Source organism: Pleurodeles waltl, chromosome 6, assembly GCF_031143425.1.
Source record: "Pleurodeles waltl isolate 20211129_DDA chromosome 6, aPleWal1.hap1.20221129, whole genome shotgun sequence".
Taxonomy (NCBI): Eukaryota; Metazoa; Chordata; class Amphibia; order Caudata; family Salamandridae; genus Pleurodeles; species Pleurodeles waltl.
Window position 1 is genome coordinate 173,597,251 of NC_090445.1, and position 25,459 is coordinate 173,622,709.

General features: G+C 43.3%; 1 protein-coding gene across 1 annotated transcript in view; it reads left to right on the plus strand.

Annotated features, from left to right (window-relative positions):
- Positions 1 to 22,918, plus strand: part of RND2 (Rho family GTPase 2) — a 178,143-nt gene extending 155,225 nt beyond the window's left edge. Inside the window, exon 5 of the mRNA XM_069237760.1 lies at positions 18,076 to 22,918. Coding sequence (XP_069093861.1) covers positions 18,076 to 18,324 — 249 coding nt within the window. The 3' untranslated portion in view covers positions 18,325 to 22,918. The remainder of the gene's footprint in view (positions 1 to 18,075) is intronic.
- Positions 22,919 to 25,459: the final 2,541 nt, after the last annotated feature.

The following is a 25,459-nucleotide window of genomic DNA, read 5'->3' on the forward strand; positions in this document are numbered from 1 at the left end:
AGTAAGCAGGGCTTCATATGAGGGCTTGTGAAAATTGAAGAAAAAATAGTGCAGTTTTAGGGTCACAGCCACTAGAATGATGCGATTTTGTGGCTGTGGTGTTTTCCCATAGTTATGGATTTGACACATTTGCTACATAACCCATCTTCTGGTGTATGATCTGTGATTTCAACCACATAAAAATATGTTTCTATCTGAAATGCATCAAACGTTACCAAAAACGTGGCAACACTTGTTGTCCAGTAAAATGCCCTTTGTTACGGTTGACTAGTAACCTTTTTGTTTTTCAGTGCTGTGTTAAATGCGTACTGCAGTGAAACATTTGCCCAGACAGTGTTAAAATGGGTAAAAAATGACAAAATAACGAAGTGATAGTATCGCAGAATGTGCTGCATTACGCTGCATAGTTGGCCTTTTGTTTCACCATAATTTAGTCAACTCTGCCTCATAATTTGGTCCTCTTCTACTGCATAACTCCAGTGGCCCTGGTTATAGTGATCATTCTCAATAAAATAGGTCTTTGACATAGTGCAGTGTTCATTGTTCTCATCAATGTTTGTGCACTATAAATACCTACACATAGAGTAAAAAATGTCATTGAAACACCGTCAAGAACCAGAGCTCCTGTAAGTACAGAAGAGTGGAGGATTCCAAATCTCCTAGGCTGCTCTCGAGAACACCAGTGGTAGGAGAAGTGACCTCAAATGCTGGTTGGCACTGATGACATCTCATAACTTAACATCATGTGTCCTATGACACTGGTGAAAAGTATTATTTTTTTCATTCACTTTGTTGAAAACCAGAGTATCTAGCATCCTAATAACCTGGTATACATACAGGCACAGACATAAAGTTGCCAAAAGTAACAAAAGTTAAAGCATCTATACTGCAATCAGAATTGCAAAGCAATCCACAGGGGTTCAAAGGACTGCTTAAGAGCTGAGGGTTCCAACATTTACCAGTGAGAGATTGTGTGGTTAACCGCTGACTGCTTAATATTTTCCACTTACATTTATTTAATACAAACATATCTTCTGTGGTGATCCTGAAATCAAGCTAACCCTCTTAGATCTGGGCCTTACAGCCCTGATTTATATGTAACATTTGCTAACCCATAAACCATTTGTAAAAGAATGAGTGTTGATGGCAAAAGCTCTGCTTGGGAAGTGCTATTAAAAATCAGTGCACCAAATACTAAGGCTGCCTGCATAGTCTTGAATTCACCTGTAAAATCCACTACAAGACCTCACTGCCCTTTATCTCATTTTTGCAGGTCCCTGTTAAATTTATCCCTTGTGCTGGTTTTTCCATGGCTCTCTGCCTCAGTCTTTTCACTTTGTGTGTTTTCCACTTTCTTGCTCATGATCACAATATGATGAGGAAAAATAAGTGCTGTTTCTTAAAAACAAGTGCAGGTTGGGTCCCATCGGCAACTACTGACTCAAAATAAATAATGCCCTAACCTCCTCTGAATCACACCACTATTAGTCCACCCAAGTAGGATGTAGCATACTTGGCATAAATAAATGGATTTCCATTAGGAATGTAAGACTGCAGTACGATATTAGTTGATGGATCAATTAGAGCCCACAGGCCTGTAGACCTTTAATCAACGTCACGGTCCGTCCAGTTGAATGTGACACAGAAGATTGCCAGTAAGGAGCGCAGAACACACATAGTGTGTGTTCTCTATCTACTGTGAAATACCTGTTTCAGCATCTAAGCAACTGCGCTCTGACCCAGTTGGCGCCCAGTGCTTAATGTGTGCCAGAGGATCCAAGTGCTGGGTGGTGGTATTCGTTTTTTCTGGGGACCAGGTTTACTTTTCCTTATTAGACTGTGACCCGAGGAAGGAGAGAAAGCCATTAAAGGGAGAAAGGAGAAGGAAGGGAAAGGTAAACAATGACAAAGAAAGATAGCAGGGACACAAAAATAACCTGCGAGTGTGGGATAATGAGACAGGACATATTAGGTGGTGAAAAAAGACGCATGAAGTGGAATCAAGACTAGGCAGCATGATGCCGGCAATTATGCAGCAGTGGAGGTGGACGGCTAAGAAAAACTTTGGACTGCTGCACCTATTTTTTATTTTTAGTTTTTTGTTTTTTAACAAATTGAGCACAGTGGAAGGATCTGGTGGCACAAACTAATCTTTGCATACAGAACATTCTCCTTGCAAAGACATGTCAATGTAGCGTGACGCACCAACGACTTTCCGAAGGGATCCAACAAGAGAGGGCACACACCACATTAGGTTTGGTCGCGGCGAAGATTATCTTTAGACTTTCGCCATTGTTCCATAAGGACCCATGCATTTTGCGAAATGATATTGCTCAGTGTGTTTATATAAAGTTCTTTGGAATATAAAGGTTCACTATGGTGGGTCAAAATATTGGAGAGGAGCAACTTGGAAATAAATACATGCAAATGGAAGATAGATTTTTGCATGTGTTGAAAATCCACGGAAGCTTCTGAGGCCCGCGCCATTTTGTGCTACACTATCATACAAATATGTAGGGCCATATGGTCCGCCTTGTCTGGTGACTCTCAACAGAGGTTCTGTTTAGTCTGCCTCGCAGGAAGTTGAAACCAGACTATCCTGAACTTTCTTTGACCTGCTGCTGCGTTATTATATTTCTATCTACAGTTCAAGAGATGAAGAATCCCAGCATTTCGGAGTCTTGAAAGATGCAACATAAATCGGTGGGAACGAGGCACAATCAGCCGTCAGAAGTTACACGGCCCCCTTGAGAAATAAAGTTTGCTGCACGCGGTTGGCCTCGGGATCCCTAGCTGCCGTCTGGTGCCTCCTTCCACGAGTGAGGAGTTATTTAGTATTTTGGCACGTTGTGCTCGATTGCGTCTAATTAGCGAGTAGATTTCTGTTTTAATTGCTACTTCTCCATCATGGAACTATTACGGCAGCAGTCGATATTGCAGACTGTCTCCGGGGACTATTATAACGATTATTAAAATAATAATGGCCCCGTCAAACGATAAACCTCATTGAACGCGCGTAGCAAAGTCATTGCTTCCGTTTGGTTTTCCATGCCAAAGCATAGAACTGAAATGTGCTGTGTGGCTAATTAAATACAGGTTGCTCCGGTTTTCTTTCAGGGGTGTGTTTCGCCCACTCCGGACACAAAATCGCTGAACGGTGGTTGAAGCTCTGCAATTTTGTTTTATTGCAAACTTCAAATTGCAGCCAAAACTCCACGTATGGCTTACTTAACTTACACAATGCTCCCAACACAGACCTGGAAGTCACTGTGTAAGTCATGGCTGAATATTGGGTATGGCCGCGGACGTCATGCTAGGATGCAGCTGTGTAAGTTTGCATTATTTAAAGCCCACTCCCCTTCTTTTAGATCTCATACTTGTGTCTTATGCATACTGCAGAGATGGTCCTGTACATCCCAGTGCTGAAATTACATGCCACGTCGTGAAGCAAATACCCACCTCCTGAAATGAAAGTTACACCCAGATAAGTATGGGGGCACCCAGCTCCGTGTATCTTTTGAGTATAATATTTATCCTAAGAGTGTTACCTCATCGTTAAGCTTTACCTGACTGTGCATGCAGAGAAAGAAAATGTAGGGTACAAACACCAACTAGTGAAACCCTCACTTGCTATATTCCAAGTCAGATATCCCAATCTTCCAATTTGACTTATGATACTGAGTGCTCCCAGGGACCCAGGATGCCCTGAAGAATTTTGCGGCTGATGTTAAGCATAGGATGGCATTTCAGCCTCATCATTCTCCAAGACAACAACAAAATGGCGCTGCAGCCATCAGCAGTCGAATGTTGCCCATGGGAACTAGAGAAGAATTGGACTCTTGGGAAAAACAATCCAATATTCCGTCCCAAGAAAGTCCCAGCACAGCTGGACATCACAATAGCATGTTGAAGGAGAATAAATAAATATCAGGGCTGCTCCCTAAGGTCTGGCCTGACATATTACTCTTGGGATTATTGCAAACTAAAGAAAAGCATTGCTACCAACAGATTCAATTCTTGAAGGGAACATCCATTGCTGAAGTTTCCAGATCCAAATACCAGCCCCAGTACTCCGGTTACTGCAAATTCAGCTGAGATGCAATTAAGGCCCTGATGAGATGCCCATGCTCCTCATCAGAGTTCGTAAACTGCTGGTCCAAGGTCCAACTGCTCTTATCTCCTCGAAATCCGCACCAGGGATCTTTTTTACTCCACCTGGGAGGTTTTTCACCTGATGAAAAATCTTGTGTTCCTGCAATAGTACAGAAAGTCTTTGGTCAGATCCACCAGCACTCGGCATACGAATGCCATTTTGTGATTTATATATCATTGAAGACATACAGCCGGCTTGGGAGAAAATGTACTACTGAGCATTGTCCATGGTTAGGCACAAGACTACCTCCTACACTTTCCCCAGTCAGGATGTGTAGGAGGCTGGACTGGCTTGTAGTGAGTACCAAGGGGTACTTGCACCTTGTACCAGGCCCAGTTATCCCTTATTAGTGTATAGGGTGTCTAGCAGCTTAGGCTGATAGATAATGGTAGCTTAGCAGAGCAGTTTAGGCTGAACTAGGAGACGTGTGAAGCTACTACAGTACCACTTAGTGTCATATGCACAATATCATAAGAAAACACAATACACAGTTATACTAAAAATAAAGGTACTTTATTTTTATGACAATATGCCAAAGTATCTTAGAGTGTACCCTCAGTGAGAGGATAGCAAATATACACAAGATATATATACACAATAGCAAAAATATGCAGTATAGTCTTAGAAAACAGTGCAAACAATGTGTAGTTACAATAGGATGCAATGGGGAAACATAGGGATAGGGGCAACACAAACCATATACTCCAAAAGTGGAATGCGAACCACGAATGGACCCCAAACCTATGTGACCTTGTAGAGGGTCGCTGGGACTATTAGAAAATAGTGAGAGTTAGAAAAATAACCCTCCCCAAGACCCTGAAAAGTGAGTGCAAAGTGCACTAAAGTTCCCCTTAGGACAAAGAAGTCGTGTTAGAGGAATAATGCAGGAAAGACACAAACCAACAATGCAACAACTGTGGATTTCCAATCTAGGGTACCTGTGGAACAAGGGGACCAAGTCCAAAAGTCACAAGCAAGTCGGAGATGGGCAAATGCCCAGGAAATGCCAGCTGCGGGTGCAAAGAAGCTTCTACTGGACAGAAGAAGCTGAGGTTTCTGCAGGAACGAAAAGGGCTAGAGACTTCCCCTTTGGTGGACGGATCCCTCTCGCCGTGGAGAGTCGTGCAGAAGTATTTTCCCGCCGAAAGAATGCCAACAAGCCTTGCTAGCTGCAAATCGTGCAGTTAGCGTTTTTGGACGCTGCTGTGGCCCTGGAGGGACCAGGAGGTCGCAAATTGGACCAGGAGAGAGAGGGGACGTCGAGCAAGAAAAGGAGCCCTCTCAGCAGCAGGTAGCACCTGGAGAAGTGCCAGAAACAGGCACTACGAGGATGCGTGAAACGGTGCTCACCCGAAGTCGCACAAAGGAGTCCCACGTCGCCGGAGACCAACTTAGAAAGTCGTGCAATGCAGGTTAGAGTGCCGTGGACCCAGGCTTGGCTGGGCACAAAGGATTTCCGCCGGAAGTGCACAGGGGCCGGAGTAGCTGCAAAAGTCGCGGTTCCCAGCAATGCAGCCCAGCGAGGTGAGGCAAGGACTTACCTCCACCAAACTTGGACTGAAGAGTCACTGGACTGTGGGGGTCACTTGGACAGAGTCGCTGGATTCGAGGGACCTCGCTCGTCGTGCTGAGAGGAGACCCAAGGGACCGGTAATGCAGCTTTTTGGTGCCTGCTGTTGCAGGGGGAAGATTCCGTCGACCCTCGGGAGATTTCTTCGGAGCTTCTGGTGCAGAGAGGAGGCAGACTACCCCCACAGCATGCACAAGCAGGAAAACAGTCGAGAAGGCGGCAGGATCAGCGTTACAGAGTTGCAGTAGTCGTCTTTGCTACTATGTTGCAGGTTTGCAGGCTTCCAGCGCGGTCAGCAGTCGATTCCTTGGCAGAAGGTGAAGAGAGAGATGCAGAGGAACTCGGATGAGCTCTTGCATTCGTTATCTAAAGTTTCCCCAGAGACAGAGACCCTAAATAGCCAGAAAAGAGGGTTTGGCTACCTAGGAGAGAGGATAGGCTACTAACACCTGAAGGAGCCTATCAGAAGGAGTCTCTGACATCACCTGGTGGTACTGGCCGCTCAGAGCAGTCCAGTGTGCCAGCAGCACCTCTGTTTCCAAGATGGCAGAGGTCTGGAGCACACTGGAGGAGCTCTGGACACCTCCCAGGGGAGGTGCAGGTCAGGGGAGTGGTCACTCCCCTTTCCTTTGTCCAGTTTCGCGCCAGAGCAGGGCTAAGGGGTCCCCTGAACCGGTGTAGACTGGCTTATGCAGAATTGGGCACATCTGTGCCCAACAAAGCATTTCCAGAGGCTGGGGGAGGCTACTCCTCGCCTGCCTTCACACCATTTTCCAAAGGGAGAGGGTGTAACACCCTCTCTCAGAGGACGTCCTTTGTTCTGCCATCCTGGGCCAGGCCTGGCTGGACCCCAGGAGGGCAGATGCCTGTCTGAGGGGTTGGCAGCAGCAGCAGCTGCAGTGAAACCCCAGGAAGGGCAGTTTGGCAGTACCAGGGTCTGTGCTACAGACCACTGGGATCATGGGATTGTGCCAACTATGCCAGGATGGCATAGAGGGGGCAATTCCATGATCATAGACATGTTACATGGCCATATTCGGAGTTACCATTGTGAAGCTACATATAGGTAGTGACCTATATGTAGTGCACGCGTGTAATGGTGTCCCCGCACTCACAAAGTTCAGGGAATTGGCTCTGAACAATGTGGGGGCACCTTGGCTAGTGCCAGGGTGCCCTCACACTAAGTAACTTTGCACCTAACCTTTACCAGGTAAAGGTTAGACATATAGGTGACTTATAAGTTACATAAGTGCAGTGTAAAATGGCTGTGAAATAACGTGGACGTTATTTCACTCAGGCTGCAGTGGCAGGCCTGTGTAAGAATTGTCAGAGCTCCCTATGGGTGGCAAAAGAAATGCTGCAGCCCATAGGGATCTCCTGGAACCCCAATACCCTGGGTACCTCAGTACCATACACTAGGGAATTATAAGGGTGTTCCAGTAAGCCAATGTAAATTGGTAAAATTGGTCACTAGCCTGTTTGTGACAATTTGAAAGAAATGAGAGAGCATAACCACTGAGGTTCTGATTAGCAGAGCCTCAGTGAGACAGTTAGGCACTACACAGGGAACACATACATATAGGCCACAAACTTATGAGCACTGGGGTCCTGACTAGCAGGGTCCCAGTGACACATAACAAACATACTGAAAACATAGGGTTTTCACTGTGAGCACTGGGCCCTGGCTAGCAGGATCCCAGTGAGACAGTGAAAACACCCTGACATACACTCACAAACAGGCCAAAAGTGGGGGTAACAAAGCTAGAAAGAGGCTACTTTCTCACAGGATGTCGCTGCAGCGTGCACCTCAGCCAGACCTGAGTGTTTTGATTTACATAATCAGGTCTAGGTCATTCCAAATAAGGCTCTGAAACTCCTAGTCTACATGAGGTCCAACCTCCTCACGTTCCCTGCTCTAGCATGCATGGAATGTGTCATCTAATTCATGCTGGTGAGTCGTCCCAGAGGAGAACTATTCTCCATCATTTAGGAGCTTTTTAATACAGGGATCAGGGAGAGAGATTCTGGCCTCTAGAAAGGATTCTGCTTGTCTTAGACTACATAGGATAAGAGGCTGAGGATAGCTACTGCTATCTTGATAGTGATCACAAGAAAGTTCTTCCCATTCAGAGATTAACCCCTTAGCTGCTGGGCCTTCCACCCCCCCATGCTGAGCCCTTTTTTGGCTACTTTGGGTAGTTTATGCTTAGCCCCCCATAACTTTTTGTCCACATAAGCTAGCCACGCCAAATCTGAGTCCTTTTTTCCAACATCCTGGGGATTCTAAAGGTACCCAGAGTTAGTGGGTTCCACTGGAGGAGACTGAGAAATTAGCCAAAGTACAGCTAAAATGTGTGTTTTTTCAGGAAAAACAGGAAAAAGGTGCTGCAGAAGAAAGTATCCAATTTTTTCCCTGCAAATGGGATCAACCAAGGGTTTGAGGTGCTTAAATCATCATCTTCCCAGCTTTCAGGAACAGGCAAATTTTAAGCAGATATCCAGCATTTTCAACACAGTTTTGGAATTTTACTGGGACATACCCGATTTTTACTATTTTTTGTGCGTTCACACTCTTTACAGTTAGTGACAGAAATGGGTGTGAAACCAGTTGTGGATCCCGGACAGCTAAACATTTCTGAAAAGTAGACTACATTCTGAATTTGAGAGGTAGTAAGGGTGAAGAATGCCACACCTACAGGGGAGTAAACACAGTAATCAGAATTTTACAATTCATAAGTGGTGCAGGTGGTCAAGTGCCTTACTACCCATAAGCACAGAAAATGTGTATGGCTATACACAAATAACAATGCACAATAAAGACCAAAGCACACAATGTAAACAACAACAATAAGTAGCTGGTAACATCCAAGGTATGTGAATTCCATTGAAGAAAAAGGCACATAAGTATCCCACGTTCTTAGAAGAAAGTCTCTTTAATTGAAAACGCAGTTTGCTTCATTGAGAGAAGACGTCCATCAAAACGCAGCCAACACGTGTTTCGTCATGCAGGTGACTTTTTCAAGGCTAAGAGATGGTATAATTGAACAGAGATTTAGATTAGTCCAAGTTACAGCGTTGGTTTCACATCTGGAACTGTGTTCGAGCTGGTAAATATAAGCGTGCCACAATGGAAAATGTTGAAACGATTAGACAATAACTGCAAATGAGGGACCTTGATAAGTCCAAGGACGCAGTCCGTATGCGGCGGAGTGCCGTGAAACGTGTGGTTTCCAAGGAAGTCAGGAGAAGAGACAGTTCCAGTCCGTTTTCTATGCAGAGCATCTATATGCAAATTAGTGTTGGCTCTGCTCCAATAGGAATCATCCAGTCTGAACTGTTTCCTCTGAATGGGAACACAAGCACTTCTTGGCCAGTTTCACCACTACTGCACTTTTAAGCAAGGTGCAGTTTGGATCTTTTGGTTAAAAAAGAGCACAGGACCCACATCTGTGTGTACCCAGCAGACTTGTGGCATTTGAGCCAGAAAGCAGTGGCGTAAAGCAAAATGATGCCCCCCCGCAGAATAGCTCACAGATATTCATTAGCCTTGGGTTGAAGAGTTGGCAGCCCTCCTGCACTCACAGGCAGAGGCATAATGCAGGCTTCCCCAGCAGCTAAGATGTCCCTGACAATGAGAACTAGTTGACCTGTTCCTGAAGAATGTCCATAGATGTACCTCCTGAAGGTGCCCACTTTAAAGTATCTCTAAACAAACCAAAAAATCAAGTTCACCACTGATTTTAAACGTTTACCCTCCTTTTTGACCAAATAGAGGTTGCAGATGAAGTGGGTTCCGTGTAGCTTTTAGAAATAGATTGGTGACATCAATTGGAACCCTGCTGTATTTTTTGTTAAAAAAAGGGCTGCGTGGAGTAGTTCCAAAAATACTGTGCTCCTGTGGAGTTCTAAATTTAAGCTCCAGAATGTCTGGAATACCCATTAAACTGCGAAGTTTTTTTTGTAGTGGTTGATGAAGTCCACTGTTTTTTTGGTCTTATAAATTAACAAAAGGTACTGTTCAAGTTACCTACCTCTATAGCCTCTGAAGCCTCACCCAGTTACATGGCTACTTTAGTCTTGTAATCTGATTTGGAAAGATGAGTGTGCATCACAGTGGGTCTATTTGACCACACGGATAACTTGAGGGGCTAGTCATTGAAATATCTTACTGATCGACCTGCAGAATTGTGAACATTCTTCTAAGCATAGATTATGCTTTGATTTGATCTAGTGGGACAAAAACAATGTAAGGTCTTGTTTCAACTCTTCAGGAAAAACATCATCACAGTGCAAACAGGAGGTTGTCCCAAATTGAAATTCTGAGTTTTGCAGAAATTGCTACATCCTACACATTTTTCGGCACAAGATTTCTTTCAGAGAAAGTCTGGTGGAATTTATGAGGGGGGAGGACTTCATTTCGGTTTTTGTACCTTATAACAGACAAAGACAAGCATTTGCAATGAAGTGGGTCTTGCATTTGCTCGAGTTAGAGCTATTAGCGTTGTAAATTCCTAACTGGACTTTTCTTGCCACATAAATTGAAAAAGAAAAGTAAAACAACTGACATTAGTGAGCCGATTCAAAGCGCCATGGCCGCCATGAGCGCACAGGAGAGACACAAAAAGAAAAAGAAGTTTGCTCGCAGTCAAATGTGTTGGCAATGTAACAGGGGCAGTCTGCAAGGCGGTAACCAAACCACCCCAAGAAGGGACAAACGTTAAAGCATTTACCAATGATGATAAAGGATTTTTGAAAGGCAAGTCCACGAACATACAAAAAGTACACAGAGCTTGGTGAACTATTTTTAAGTCTATCTACTTGCAGCTTTAGATGTCTGGTAAAGCTCATCTTTTCAAATCCAAAAACAATATAAAGAGAGGAGCTTTAGCTTGGCCCCTACATTAATTAGTTTGTTTGGTCCTCCTTCTTTTAGCCACTGGTTTAAGAAAGTGTCATACTCATTTTGATCAGGCCAGACTTATATTTTACTCTCACCACATACTATTGGCTATTAGGAGTGTTAATCTGCCTGCCTAAATAATAGTTCTCATTGCACAGCAATGAAAGCACACTTGTGATCTTAAATGTGTATGCACACTCACATTGATGTTGCAGCATTATTGTGCATACAAATGTAATTTTGCTCCTAAACGTGATAAACAGTGCTTACTTTGTACTAAGCAAGATTCCTCAAATAGAGATATTTTCCATTGCAAAGTAATTCATACCTAAAGATCTTTAGTACCCCTAAAGGTTTTCCACATACATGATGAATCTGCACAATTGGTGATTTTGCACCTCAGTGCACTTCCAAACATATATAAGGTTAAGCTGAGGCACAGCTTTTACACCTATTACTCACGCATTTTCTCTCTATGCTGTGTTATAACTTGGCTGGGTATTGTGGCCGCATCATACTGAATATGATCATACAGTGCCTCCTGTGTCTGTTCCCTGTGTTTTTTACCCCCACGTTTGTGAGACTGTGTTTTTTTGCACAGGAGATTGAAATACTGGTGACATACAGCACTATAAGCTTGGAAAGTAAAAACATAATGCATTAATATAGGAGGCACAGAAAGAAGCAAGTTGCATTGAGACACAACACAAATACTCTGCACATTTCCGCATACCATGTTTCCATGTGTTAGCATGTTAAACTCTGAACTATTGGCATTACTGATAAAGGATTTGGTGATGCAACTTCCAAAATCCCTGGAATTGTGATGAGTTAACATCTATGTTGTAGATCTTCACAAATTCATATATTCCCAAACTGTAGGTCCTGTAAAGACTATCCATAGAGAAAACAATTCTCCCCAAAACTGTCTGGAAACCATGCTTTTAATAAAGAAGGACTTTTCTACTTTTGAAACAGATTAAACCATTATCTTCTTCTCAAAAATCTGCGTTCATCCAACAATATTCCAACGATATTCTGCCACAGTCCCTAATAAATTAGAATTCAAACTGGGATGCTGCATTGGGTGCGTTTGACATTGACAGGTGGCATCTGGATCAACCTCTTGAAAAAGCCCAGGGCCAGTGAGAGTTCAGAAGGTATTAATGAATCAAGAATATCCTGGCAGTATGTTCATTCTATGAATGTTTTAGCTGCTGTAACATTTAACATATTTGATTTTGGGCACACTCAAATGGAATTGTTGTTTGGTACACTCCCTCACAAGACCTAGCCATTTTAGCACCACCTCCCCTCCTTTGCATAACGTATGGGGAACTGAAGGATAACCACTTATTCCTGGTTCTCCTTATTTTAAGCATTGCAGGTTGTCACTGGCACCTTCCCTCAAAAGCCACGAGGCTATGGGCTGGCAGGTGGAATTGCATAAAATAGGTTCTAATCACCAGATCCTTCAAGTGCGGACACCTCAGTGTAGCAACTTTTAAGGCAGAGCATTGCAAGCTTCTCTTTCCCCATGGAACCCCAGTGTGCAGGCGTCACAAGGGAGCATGCAAAGAAGCAGGCCAGGGAAAATTAACATAAGATGTGAATAGGGGCTGCGCTCCTAATCCAAAAGGTGAAGGCTAAAGCCTGCCCAGACCCACCTCCCAAGACTGGCCACCTCAATGGCGAGCCAAAGTATGGTCAGCATACCAGGAAAAACTACGAGGAGGCGGTGGGAGCACAAGGATTTGGGGAGGCTTTCCCTATATGAGACGCACACTGGATGCAGGAATGAGCAACAGGAAAGCCCATATCTTAATAATGAAGGCAGCTGAGGGAAGCATACATGCCAACTTACATGGTACTGTTGTATGTCACATACTATTGCATCCAGTATGTGCCACAACCATAAAGAGACATTATCACACAATGAATACCAATGTGAGCCTGAGAAAATATGCCATGTAGTACATTTCCAGCTCAAGTGCAGAGGCTAAGCATTCCCTAAATCTATGCTAGATGTTCAGCCTCTTCATCGTATGGGAGGTAGCTCCCAATGCCTGTGCTTATAGTGCTGGGAAGGGTCGTCATTAGGAAGCATGCACAAGCCCAAGCCTATACCAGTCAACTACTCCAGCAGGACTGGTGCTCCAATGCCCCTTATCCACTTACTATGGCACTAAATCCTCCAATACCTTTCTTTCTTCCCCATAGAGTCACGTGAGACACTTCAAGTGTTAAAATGTATGGTGAAAGAGTCCCGTGTGAGGGGTGCAGCACCACTGCACATGGTGCCCTGAGAGAAGGGTTTGTGAGGATGACCTCCATGGAGCACCTCATAGGAGTCAATAATGGGTCAACACTGTAGTAACAGGGGAGGCACTAGCACTATGCGGGAAAGGTTACAAGAAGGGGATCCCACTACACTGAAATGACCGAACACAGCACCAGTTAATCAGATGCGCAGAAAAAGAGAATTGGCCAAATGAATGAAACTTCCGTTCAAATTGTAGTTGGAGTGTTTGCACAGCAAGATGCGACCTGTACAGCCATGTACACAATTCAGCAAAGAGCAAAGGGAAAATCACATAATTTGTCCTGCAATAAATACTCATGAGGCAGGATTCCCTTTGCGAATCAATGCAAATGCACAAAAGGTGTGCAATTTACAATACACCTCCACCTTTTAATCTGGATTCTAACAATACCATTCTTGCAGTCTGTCCAGCTATCATAAAAACAGAGCTTGCTACAAATGTTAACTCATGCTCCACAAGGATAGCTACCTTTCCACATTCAGAACCCATTACACACCAACTAATAACCTTACATTAGCTAACCAAAACCACAAGGTCACAATTAAACCTCACTGCACGTCATAGATCAGATTCCATGGCCCATTTCACCATTATAGAGGAGCTCATTTCCCATTGAGTTGTGCACTATCTCGCACTTAGAGTATTGAATTTTGCCTTCAAAGAACATCTAATCTTACAAGCACAGACAAACTACATCATGCTCACGGCCCTCAATGTTTTATATGTTACATCATCACTAACCACCCAACTATTCTCTAAATATTCTCTGCATGTGACCACCCAAACTGCTACTCAATTGTATAGTGTTTAGTACTGATCTTTTTAACAGCATTTCTTGTTCAGATACTTATGTTTCTGCTACATAAATGAACGAATAACTAAATACAAATACAATAGGATGCAATACATTCACATTGTTCAACTGTTACCTGTATTTACTTTGTAAGGGAATTCCTTTGCATTTATTAAATAATGTAATATAAAGCAAGATAACAGAATGAAAAAGCAACTTGGCAGACTCGCTAAGCGGTGCTATACTACTATCGGAGAGTCAGTCGAAAATGAGACTTGAGGCCAGTTTATCAGCACATGCAAATGACAAGACATCACTATAATCAGACTAGAGGAACTAGAGGAAGAGCACGGCTGAAGCTTCAATGTCTCGGGGACCCTGGAAGCGACTAAGGTCACAGCAGGAACCACGCAGTACAGTGAGACAGAAATCTCACATTCTCAAAAAACAAAAGTTGTTGCATTGCTGTACCTGCTTTTTGTTTTCAGAGAGCACTTACAGTAACGCTGCTGTTTCATTATTTCGGGTAAAACTTTCATTAATATTAAAACAGTGGGATATGGTCAGGATGTGACATTTTGCTTCACGTTATGTGCCTTTGCAAAAGATTGAATCCATTACTCCGCATTTGGACGTACTGGTGTAAAAATTGATTGCACATACATTTTATGAAAAATTCCTAACTGGACTTTCCTTTACACATACATAGGAAAAATGAAAAGTAAAACAGTTGACATAAGTGTGTTGATTCAAAGTGTCAGGGCTGCCGTGAGCATGAGCACGAAAGGGACACACAAAAGAAAAATTAAAAGTACATAAGAGAGCCGATTCAAAGTGCCATGGCTGCCATGAGCGTGAGCACGAAGGAGAGACACAAAAGGAAAGAGAAGTTCACTCGCAGTCAAACATATCAGCAAACATGCAATTATCCATGTTACAGGGTCGGTCCCCAAGGCGTTAACAAAACCACCCAAGGAGGGACAAACTTAAAGCATTTACCGATGATAACAAAGCATTTTTGAAAGGCAAGCCCACGAATGAGTGAACGTGAGGGGCGTGAGGTGGGCGTAGTTAAAAGCCCACATAGATACCCAATGCTCGACCTAAAAATGTAATTACTGTGTTAACCCTCACCCCCAGTTGTGAGAAGCAGGACTCCAAATGATGCTGTAATATCGTACCTTCTTAATAAAATATATCTCTCAGGTTTTACTGTACCAAAAGGCCGCAGGAATTTCATTGAGCCTTTTGGAGTGGAATAAACGTCAGAAAGTTGTCACTTTAGTATGATGTTGAATGTTGACGCTGTGCTTCACTGGAAGGAAAAAGAAAGTTCATCGCTGAGGCCTCCCCCTTGGATAAGGACCTATATCCATTTATTTACTTCAACGAAGCAGGCACTTGTTGACATTGCTCACAGTTTTATAATAACATTTCTCTTTGCAAATATTTAAAAAGCACAGCGAAAGAAAACAGATGCAATTATTTCGAGACAGTCATGCAAATTCTCAGCAATTTCTATTGCCTCTGCAGTTTTCCTGACCCTTCGCCTCCAATCTTCGATGAGCTCCCCCTACAAGGTGTTTTTCCCTTCGCCCACGCCAGCTCCATTGCGGCTCTCATAACCTGACAGGCCAGTAAAATACTTCGGGTTCACACAGTTGACGGCTGAATGTATTCAGCCACCGAGCAATAAGCTTTTTAAATTAACAAGGTCAGGATAGGGCGGCTAGAAAACTGTAAAACTCAAAAGCACTGAAAGCTCGTCAAAGCAGGCGGCGCTACGCTCTGTCCACAAATGTAGGGGAAATGTATCGGTTTTAATGTGCGTCCAACTGTCAGATAAGCAAGAGTGGGTTTTAAGCCGCGCTGCAGTGCTCTTAATGGCGGCCAAAGGTGACGCAGGTATGCTGAGAAAGCTATGATTTTGAAAAGCCTGTAATTGGATGTCCAACTTCGAGAACGATCGGGCGGGAAGGCTTTAACAAATTATTTCCCGATACCAATGGAGTTTTTACACATACATATAAGTATTGCATATATTGCACCAGTGCAGGTACACATTTACACAGGCATTTGTACCTACCAGCCACTGAACTGCAATGGTCAGTCAGTGCAAAACTCATTTTCGGTCAGGTAGTTCAAATATCACTGAAAACCGTTGCCAGTGCAATTTTAATATAATGTGGAAGAGTTGGTGCAACACTGCGTTGCCTCTAATGCAGTCTTTTGATTTGGTAGTAGAAGTCTATGTGGCAGTAAAAAAAAAAAAAAACTGCGGACCGTCTCATTTTCTATCAGAGGCAGTCAGATGAATGGTTACGCAGCAGAAAAAAATGGAAATGAAAGGAGAAAAGGAAAAGGAAACACAAATTTAAAATTCCCCCAAAAAATCAAACTTGCTTTTCAGTCCCACAAAAAATGGACAGTGACAGGAAAGGGCAAACAAATTGACTGTAGACCTGAATGGGAGATGGGAGATGCAGGGTAAAAGGCCTGGAGGTCTCATTTTGAGCGCCTTCTGTGGTCCAAATAGGGTCCCTAACAGGAGTTACCAGTCCTAATAGGAGTACAAGATGTGGTGTTACTCCTTCGATGAGTTGCAATCTCCTGGTGAAACACTGGGCGAAAACATGCAGGAATCTTGTAGAAGCACCAAATCGTAAATGCTCTTTCATAAAATACGGGGAGTATTAGTGCGGGAGGGATGACACCTTTCCCAGACACAATACCAACTATTTGCTCACTTTTCACGATTATACAGAGGTGTGGACATGATGCTTAAATATAACTTTATACATACTGTATATAAAATGGTCTGTAATCATTTTTAACTTGCCGTTTCTGTATTTATTGTAATTATGTGTCAAAGATCATTAGGGCAGCTGTTAAATTGATTTTAAAGTACTGATAAGAGGAAAGAATTCCAGCATTAGGTGATTTTCCTACATTTTGTAGCTTTGAAGAGTGGTCAGCAACTTGGGTTTAGTTTGTGTGTGCAACACAGAACACCATCCTTGAGTAGGGTTGCCACCTGACTGGTTTTCTACCAGTACCACCAGTAGTTTGCTGTCCTGACTGGTACAAAAATAAGCGAAATCACCTGAAGCCTTTCTTTAGTCCTTATCTGTACATACTTCAAACAGCAAATTGAAATATGAAGAACTTTTAAATGTGCTCTACAGCAGCATTAATGACCCATAAAAAAAGACAGAAAAGTAATGTTTTAAATGAATACATGAGATTTCGATTGCTGTCCTATTTACTTTCCTGTCGAGGCCTTTGCAGATTTATAAAACACTAACAAATGGCCAGTACTGTGATCCTGGAAAGGTGGCAACCAGTGGCGGCCGGCAGCTTTAGGAGGGAGGGGGGGGCGGGCGGGACACACACACACACACACACTCATTCTTTCACACACAGACACGCACGCACGCACATCCATTAACACTCATACCATTCAAACATGCACGCATGCACCAAACATTCATTTTAAAAGATTGCACACACTCATTATTTCACACACACGCACGCACATTCATTAACAACACTCATAACACTCAAACATGCATGCGCGCACCAAACATTCAATTTAAAACATAACACACACACACACTTACCTTCACATCCAGGTCCCAGGAGGGTTGGGACTGCTGCCTTCCCTCATTGCTAAGGTCAGCCAATGAGGGAAGGCAGCAGTCCCAGCCTCGTCACAGAGTGGGATGGGGTCAGTGAGACTGCTGACCCCACCCCACTCTGTGACGAAGTGTCACTGATTGACACTCGCCCTTGGCACTTCAGGGCTTAAACTGAAGCACCCAGGGAGAGTGTCAATTGGTGACGCTTCCCTCGTCACCCAGGGGAGGTCCTCGAGGCACCTTTGCTGAGCCGAGGAGGTCACGCCCATAGCAGCTGTGACCTCCTCAGCCAAGCAAAGTTCAGCTAAGGCAGCCAGGAGTGTGCGCGCATGTCTGCTCCTGGCTGCCTGAGCTGAACATGGAGAGTGTCTGTCAGGCTGACCTTTGTTCAGCCTGACAGACACTCTTCATGAGGGCCAAAAGGTGGGGGGGCGTGGCCCCTCCGCCCTAAATGCCTGGCTGCCACTGGTGGCAACCCTATCTTTGAGGCATGGGCAGAGCCTGATAGAGAGGATCTTTTCTAGAAAAAATATTTTAATTCCATTCCCAAAAGACCTTGAAGCACGTGAAGCATTAACATATTTGCAGAACTGCACCAAACGTGCACGTCATATGCACTGCTTTATTGTCAAATATTTAAAAAGATGACTGACAGTTGTTCTTTTCTCTCCCACCTGTTTCCTTTCCACCATACCAGGGCAGCACATTGGCTCGGCAGATGGGAGCGGTGGCTTATGTGGAGTGTTCGTCCAAGGTGTCAGAAAACAGCGTGCGCGACGTGTTCCACGTGACAACGTTGGCCTCCGTGAACCGGATACACAAAAATCTTAAACGCAGCAACTCAAAGAGGGGACTTAAGCGTGTGTCTCAGATGCCCGGGAGGACGGACTTGTTAAATGACACAGAGATGAGAAAAGATAGAGCGAAGAGCTGCGCCATCATGTGAAACTGCGGCCTACGACTGTGAAACGATTTGTGTTGTATTGTTCATTTTGTACATAAGCCTGCCCCATGACGCGGTGGCAACGCTGATAGTTGCTGGAGCCCGTGTGTTGTACCCGAGGCTTTGTTTTCAAGCCGGGGATGGGGAAACCCTAAAAACGACCCGCCTGCAAGTAGGGGTGCATGCCACCCCCTTCCTGCGGAGAGTTCGGGGACTGGTTTTTGCTCTGCTGACTTCTTGGAGAAGAATCGCTCAGCAGAAGAATGCTTTTTGGTATTGGAAAGCCTGCGCATAGGTGATTCCAAGAATACGAGTGTGTGTTTTCTGTTCAAATATACGTCCTCTGATGCTTCTTTGCCTCTTTTAGCCTACTTGCCCATCCATCCCTATATCCACGAGCTCGCCAGGGTGTTCATGCCGATCAGTACAGAGCCACGACAAGAATTGGTGATACAACTCCCCCCCTTCCATTCCGAAGAGTCTGAATATTGGTTTAAGGTAGGGGCTGGCCACTCGGACAGCAACACATGGTACTAGATTACGACGTACTGGTGGAACATCTCATATACCCTAATATAGTCCTGCTGCACAGCTCGCCCACCAATAATAAACTCCGAGGGGCCTTGCTGACCGTCAGGCACTTTACACATTCGGAAAAGATAACTATTTGCAGTGCACGATTCGACAGAAAAAGATAACATTAGACGAGAGTTCCGAAGTTAGCAATTTTATTGCACATAGAACATGGTGCTTAAAACAACAGAAATGTAAAATAAATATTAGACTGGGTGCTTTTTTTTAGCTTGTATGTCTGTGTTAGTGAAAAAAGGACTCCTATTTGGAGGTCAAAGTCACCTAAAAGCTGGTTAACTGCATCTGACTTCCCTCTTTCTTACTACTTTGTTCAGCGCCGAGTTTTGTGAAAGATCCTTCTGCAGAAGCACTGATAAATGTGACACTTAAAGTTACACTTTCCTGTAATATTCTAAAGAATACTATTGCTCACAGAAACTTAATTTGATGTCACAGTCGAACTGGAGTTTGATAGAGCTATATTGTGATTTCAAAGCTATCATGATGTCAGAAAGTCCCATTATAATATCAAAAAGGCCTTTGTAATGTGATGGAGAGACCTACTTTGGTCTCATATAGCAAAGCGTAGAGCACTTGATTGTGGAAGCTATCTCTGAGGATATGTGTAGTTACTAAATTTCTTGCATTGAATGCACCACCCCTAAGGCTGATGGAGAGTCACATACCCTCTCCTAGCGGCCACTGAAAGGTGCAGTAATCACAGTAGGGGGCATGTTTTGAGGCCTGCTGACCATTTTATATATCATAAGGTAGATAGCAGACTTATGTGGGCATAGGCACTAAGTACAGAACTCGCCACCAACAGCAGAAAAGCACTGTTCATCTCTGGGCCTTCCCTAGGTTGTCGATCATATTAACAGGCCTAGAGCGTTACTTGTGGTCTTAATCTTGACAAATACGTGAACACTCAGGCAGGCTAAAAAGCGTGTGCCTGCAACAAATACACACCATTTCAGAGAACATTGTGAGAATGAGAGCAAAGTACCCAAGTTATGGATTGTCATTGGATGAAGGAATGGGTGATTTTGTTTTTTTAGAAACCGTGCATTGAGCAGGGATGCTTTGATTTTAGGCACTCAACATGCAGGGCTGAGGCAATGAAGGGCAGGTGTGGAAACTGAGGACACTAACAATGCAATACCCAGACCACCGACTACACTAGACTCCATGTGTGAGCAACTATTTTAAAAGAAAGGTGTTGCCTGAAAGACCGTGATATGAGGTTAGCATCAGTGTTAACAGTGAAATGAACCATTTCATTCCAGTGCCTCTTTAGTACAGCATAATGTAAATCAGGAAAAAGTAGCCATCTTATGCCTGTATCTTGAGTGACAAGGAAAAAGGAAAACACCTGCATAATTGCCCCTCCTGTACCCAATATTCAGCTTCAGTATTTTGAAGAAGAATCCTCGTTACATAATCTTGAAATGTTGCTTGGAACTGAAAAAAAAGTAAAAAGAGTCTGTCACTCTGAACATTTACATATCCATAATTTACGCTTGTATCTTGAGTGACATCGTTTGATAAAGTGTTCTTGGAAATTAATGGTAGTGATGCACCATTTCATTCCAGTGCCTACTTAGTACAGCATATTGTAAATCAGGAAAAAGTAGCCATCTTTTGGTAGAGGCCATTTTCCTTCTGAGAAATGCATTAGGCACAATCTCAGCTTCTGCTTCTTGATAGAACATGCTTTACCGCAAACACTGTTCACTTCAAGTAGAAATGGGGCTTTAGTTCGCAGACCTGTGTTGCTGTACTTAGTATATACATCCCTTTCTAAATCACTGTATATGTTGTTAATAACCATATGTCGCCCACGGACCTTTGAGGATGGCAGAACAACATCTCTGGCCGAGGGTCCCAGCAAACACTGTGATTTTGGGCAAGTCTGTACCTTGGGTTAGAGCTCAGTAATACAGTGCTTACAAGCTTCTCCGTGCTATCTCCATAGTTAGAGAACCAAACAAACCATGTCAGTGTGATTGCAGGTAAAACGAAAGGAGTCAAAATCAACACTGTAGTGTGCAGTAAAAAGGAAAACACCTGCATAATTGCCCCTCCTGTACCCAATATTCAGCTTCAGTATTCTGAAGAAGAATCCTCGTTACATAATCTTGAAATTTTGCTTGGAACTGAAAAAAAAGTAAAAAGAGTCTGTCACTCTGAATATTTACATATCCATAACTTATACTTGTATCTTGAGTGACATCGCTTGATAAAGGGTTGGTGGGAATTCATGGTAGTGATGCATAGATACTCATTAATGGTGCTTTGGTACTGCACAAGAATACAAGAACGTCAATAGCGTCTTTAATACCAAACGTCTAGTTCAGCATCACTTTCTTCTAATGTGACTTTCATTTCTTGCAATCAAACAGCCTTAACTCAGCAGCACTAAAACCTTCTGGGACAGCGCTACCCATCTCTTTGAACTTTCTTCATATTTCCCTTTTTCTCATATGCTGTTAACATTGGTTACTTGCACTAACAGTGGAGCAAAATATAATGCCCGCCTTTTACAACGTCACTCTCGGGCTCACTCTTCAAGTGCCTCTTTTCATGTTCTGGGTGTACTAAGAGGGTGAGGGGAAGATGGATACCTTCTGATGGAAAACAGCACTGTGGCGCCCTCACTTCTAATCATTTGCAAATGTGGGAGTAGAAAAACATGAAAAGTCTTTATGATGAATAGAAAAACTCAAAATATCCTGGCAAAACAAGCAAAAGTTAAGATACCGCTTCTCTGAAAACCCCATAAAAGCTACCCCTAAAAGTCTACATGCTCAGTCTAATTGAATTACGTTTCTGCACATTGATCTGCCTTGGTGGGGATGGTTAAAATTTTTGGCATACCTTCAACACTAAAAATCTTAAATGTATTTGTTATTTTGTAACTTTTGCTATCACAAGTTTTCCCTTTCTCCGTACTCCGTTTAGTGCTGTGGTATCCCCAGGCAACTAATGACAGAGTAAAGTAATAATTTAAATGTAAACAGAATCACAAGCTAACTACCAATCTACAAGCCCCCTAATCAGACCTGGTTGACAAAGTAATTAATTGTAATTTGTGAGCAGTTAAACTTCTTCCTGTTTTACTTTAATCTGGCACTTTACCAAGGCTATTCTCTTTTCTTTGCACCTTTTTATTGCCAAGTAAGTTACATTATTCTGAAGCAACATTTGGAAAGCTAAAGAGAGGCAAGTGAGCTGTTGGCCATTTTGGAATGCATATGTTGCTTCAAATGGTTGTTTTTACCACAGTATGACACACTAATAACCTTTTGCACTTTTACTTTTTGAAACTGTTTGCAACACCAATATCCATTGGAAGCTGCATGGTGCAGAGCTGGAGTATTATGGTGTTCCTTTAAAGGTGCTCCTCTTTAAAACCTCACTAGCACTTAATCATTTTAGTTGGAGCTTATCCATAATGCAAATTATTTTCTTGTCGTCGCATAGCCTGAAACGGGCTAGTGGAGCCCTGAGAAAGGCTGGTCATTTAATCTTCATTGTGCCGAAACATTGTAATAAATGTGCTCTATGACATCAATTGGCTCTGTAAATTCGTTCCAATCCTTGAGCCTTCTGGCAGCTGCGAGGAGCAGAAACCTTCCTACCATCACAGCCCACCATGTTTGTTGTAAGATTCTCCTTCTCTGATAGCCTTTAGTCTGTTTCAAGCTGCAAACAGTGTTGCATGGTTCCTTTCTTGGAAAAGAGAAAAACCAAATGTGTATACGTAGTAAATTTATGACGGAACGCACAGGGTCGTCTGATCACTTTCTTCAGATCCATCCAGCAGGGCTTGGTCAACTGGGAAGAAAACCTGCAGCCTTTCATTGCTTCTAATGCTATCTCTAATGCCTTTGACTGCAATCTTAACTTTGACTTATGTCACATTTACACTTAAAGGGAGAAATGTCAACTCTGTTTCCTATACACTAATCCTGTTGGACTGAGTTTACAGGAACCAAATAAAATAATGTCAATGAAAAAAATATGATGCTTGCTTCGTTCATTTCTCTGTAGAGCCACCCTGCCTCAATGTTGTTATTTTCTTTATGTTCTGCATCTGTGTTTCGTTGTATCAGAAAACAATGTCAGTGCTAATTGTGTTGTTTTGCATCTTTCCATCTGAACATCATTCTGTACATAAATCAATCGTCGAACATCATATTGCAGCAAGCCTGTAGTGTGAATTCTATGCACGCCCCTCAACTCCCTCTCCCCTGCCCCCCCGCATCTCTTAACACCTCCTTCGGATGCTAGGCACAGCTCCAGCACTCCTAGTCAGCGGTACCCATGCAGCAGTCCGTGTATCACTCGTCGCAAATGAGACGTGAAAACAGCTCCCGCTTTCTTATTACAGTGTCTGGAACGTATGTACGCGGTAATGATGGAAACCGTAATGGAGTGAGGAGTTTTCTGCCCAGTAATTTCCAGTTGGTTAAGACTTCATGAGCCTTGGCGTTAGTCTGTAAAGGTAAACGACACTGGAGCATAACGGGAAAAAGGTTGGGCCGTCGGCCTTTCTTTCTTTGTTAAAACCAATGAGAAATATTACCTGGAAATTCACAGGCTAAAATCCTCTTCACTGCACCACTGGCCTGGATATAAATATACCTTACTGTGCTTGTCTGCACAAGAGAAGACCGGTTCTCTGGTGCAATAAATGTATTCATTTTGTTGGCAAATATGGACTTTTTCCCATTTAGCTGCTCATAGGTAAAAAGGTGCACCCCAAGGACACAGTTTTGCTGTGTAGATGCTTTGTGTAAACTTCCTAACGTTTTTGATAACTTTTTATATCACGTCTTATTTTTATGGCTAAGTTGATCTATTATTATCTCAGTATTTTGGTGAAAAAGTCACCCTTTTCCTTTTCAGCTCTACAAGTAGGTCAGATGGTTCTAGTAGTTAACAATGTTTCAGTTTGTGACGAGTAAGTTCAGTGGTGCTTGTCTGCCTCCATCAGAGTGCTCGTTTTGACATTCTGCCTTTGAATTTGGATTCAGATGTTCCCAGCAAGCCTTGATGCTATGCATTCACGTATAAACATTAATACTGTAGTTGAGGTGCATTAGATGCTTCCATCGGATCCCAGTAGAAAGTAGGCAGGACCTAACAATTGTAAAGGGGATAAAGCATGTGTTCCATATTTGCTCCATGCTGGGTTCTAAGACTGATGCCAGTACACCCAATCCGGTGCTTCCTTCACCTTCCTCTGGTAGCTGTGCTTGCAGATTCAAGACCTGCCACCATAAAATAATGTGTGGGTGTTGGCACCAAACATCAGATAACACAAAGGGGGTTATTAAAACTTTGGAGGAGGTGTTAATCTGTCCCAAAAGTGACGGTAAAGTGACGGATATACCACCAGCCGTATTACGAGTGCCATAGGATATAATGGACTCGTAATACGGCTGGTGGTATATCCGTCACTTTACCGTCACTTTTGGGACGGATTAAGGCCTCCTCCAAAGTTATAATAACCCCCTTAGTATTGCCATTGTAAATAAGGGATGTTCCAGCTAGAGGTGACACCTTTTAAAAAATATACATTTTTCGATGGACTCTAGAATTGTAGTAAAGTTAAAATTGGGCACCCAGAACCAGAAGGTTCTGGCTCTTACTGATCCTAAGTTATGAATCCATACAGTCTTTTTTCAAAAGCAGGGCTCCGAGACCCATGCAAAATAGTGAGGCTAATGTTAGTCAGTGATCATGTTAGGGAATGTAAAATCAATAAGCTGATGCTATCCTGTTATACGGTTTCAACATCATAGGCAAGAGCTATTGTTGATCCATCATGCTATGTGAGAGGTTTTTTGTGTGATTTCTGTGGAGGAAAAACAGCAACCTGATGGATCATGAAAGCCAGGTACACACCTCTGAATCTGGAATAAATAAATCTTCCACTTTCATGAATAAGAGAGGGAAACACCCGGAAGAACGAGTCCGGAACCATGAGGTTGTGAAAAACGAAACAACGCTTTTGTTTTCCACGACTCCCTGTTTTTGGTACCTTAACCATGCATGTCTGAACAACGTACATGCGTGGTTAAGGTACAGAAGGGAGTTGGAGTGGACGCGGTGAAGGGGGAGGTAAGTTTGGCTGGGACTGGGGCTGTTTTGGGGGGGTGATTAGGGTTTGGGGGCAGGGTTTAGGTTTTAGGGGCGGGATGGGGACTCAGGGTATTTTTAGTTTTTGGGGTGTGGTGGGGGGCTGGGGGTGATTAGGGTTTAGGGCGGAGGGGGGATCAGGTTTTAGGTTTAAGGGGTGGGGGGCTGGGTTGGAAGCATGCTGGGTCGTGCATGCTGATTGGTAATGCCTTTACCAGGAATGTGTTTACAACAGCAAAATTGTTGTAAAGGCATTTGTGGTAAAGGCATTAGTGTTTAGAACGAGGTCGTTGTTCCGACCTCGTTGTTGAGGCACGGGTGGTTTTAGGCACCTGTGGTTCCGACATATAAAACCATAGGAGAGGTTCACAGTTAGTAAAAGAAAGCATAGTGGGCCTGATGTAGAGATTGGCGGAAT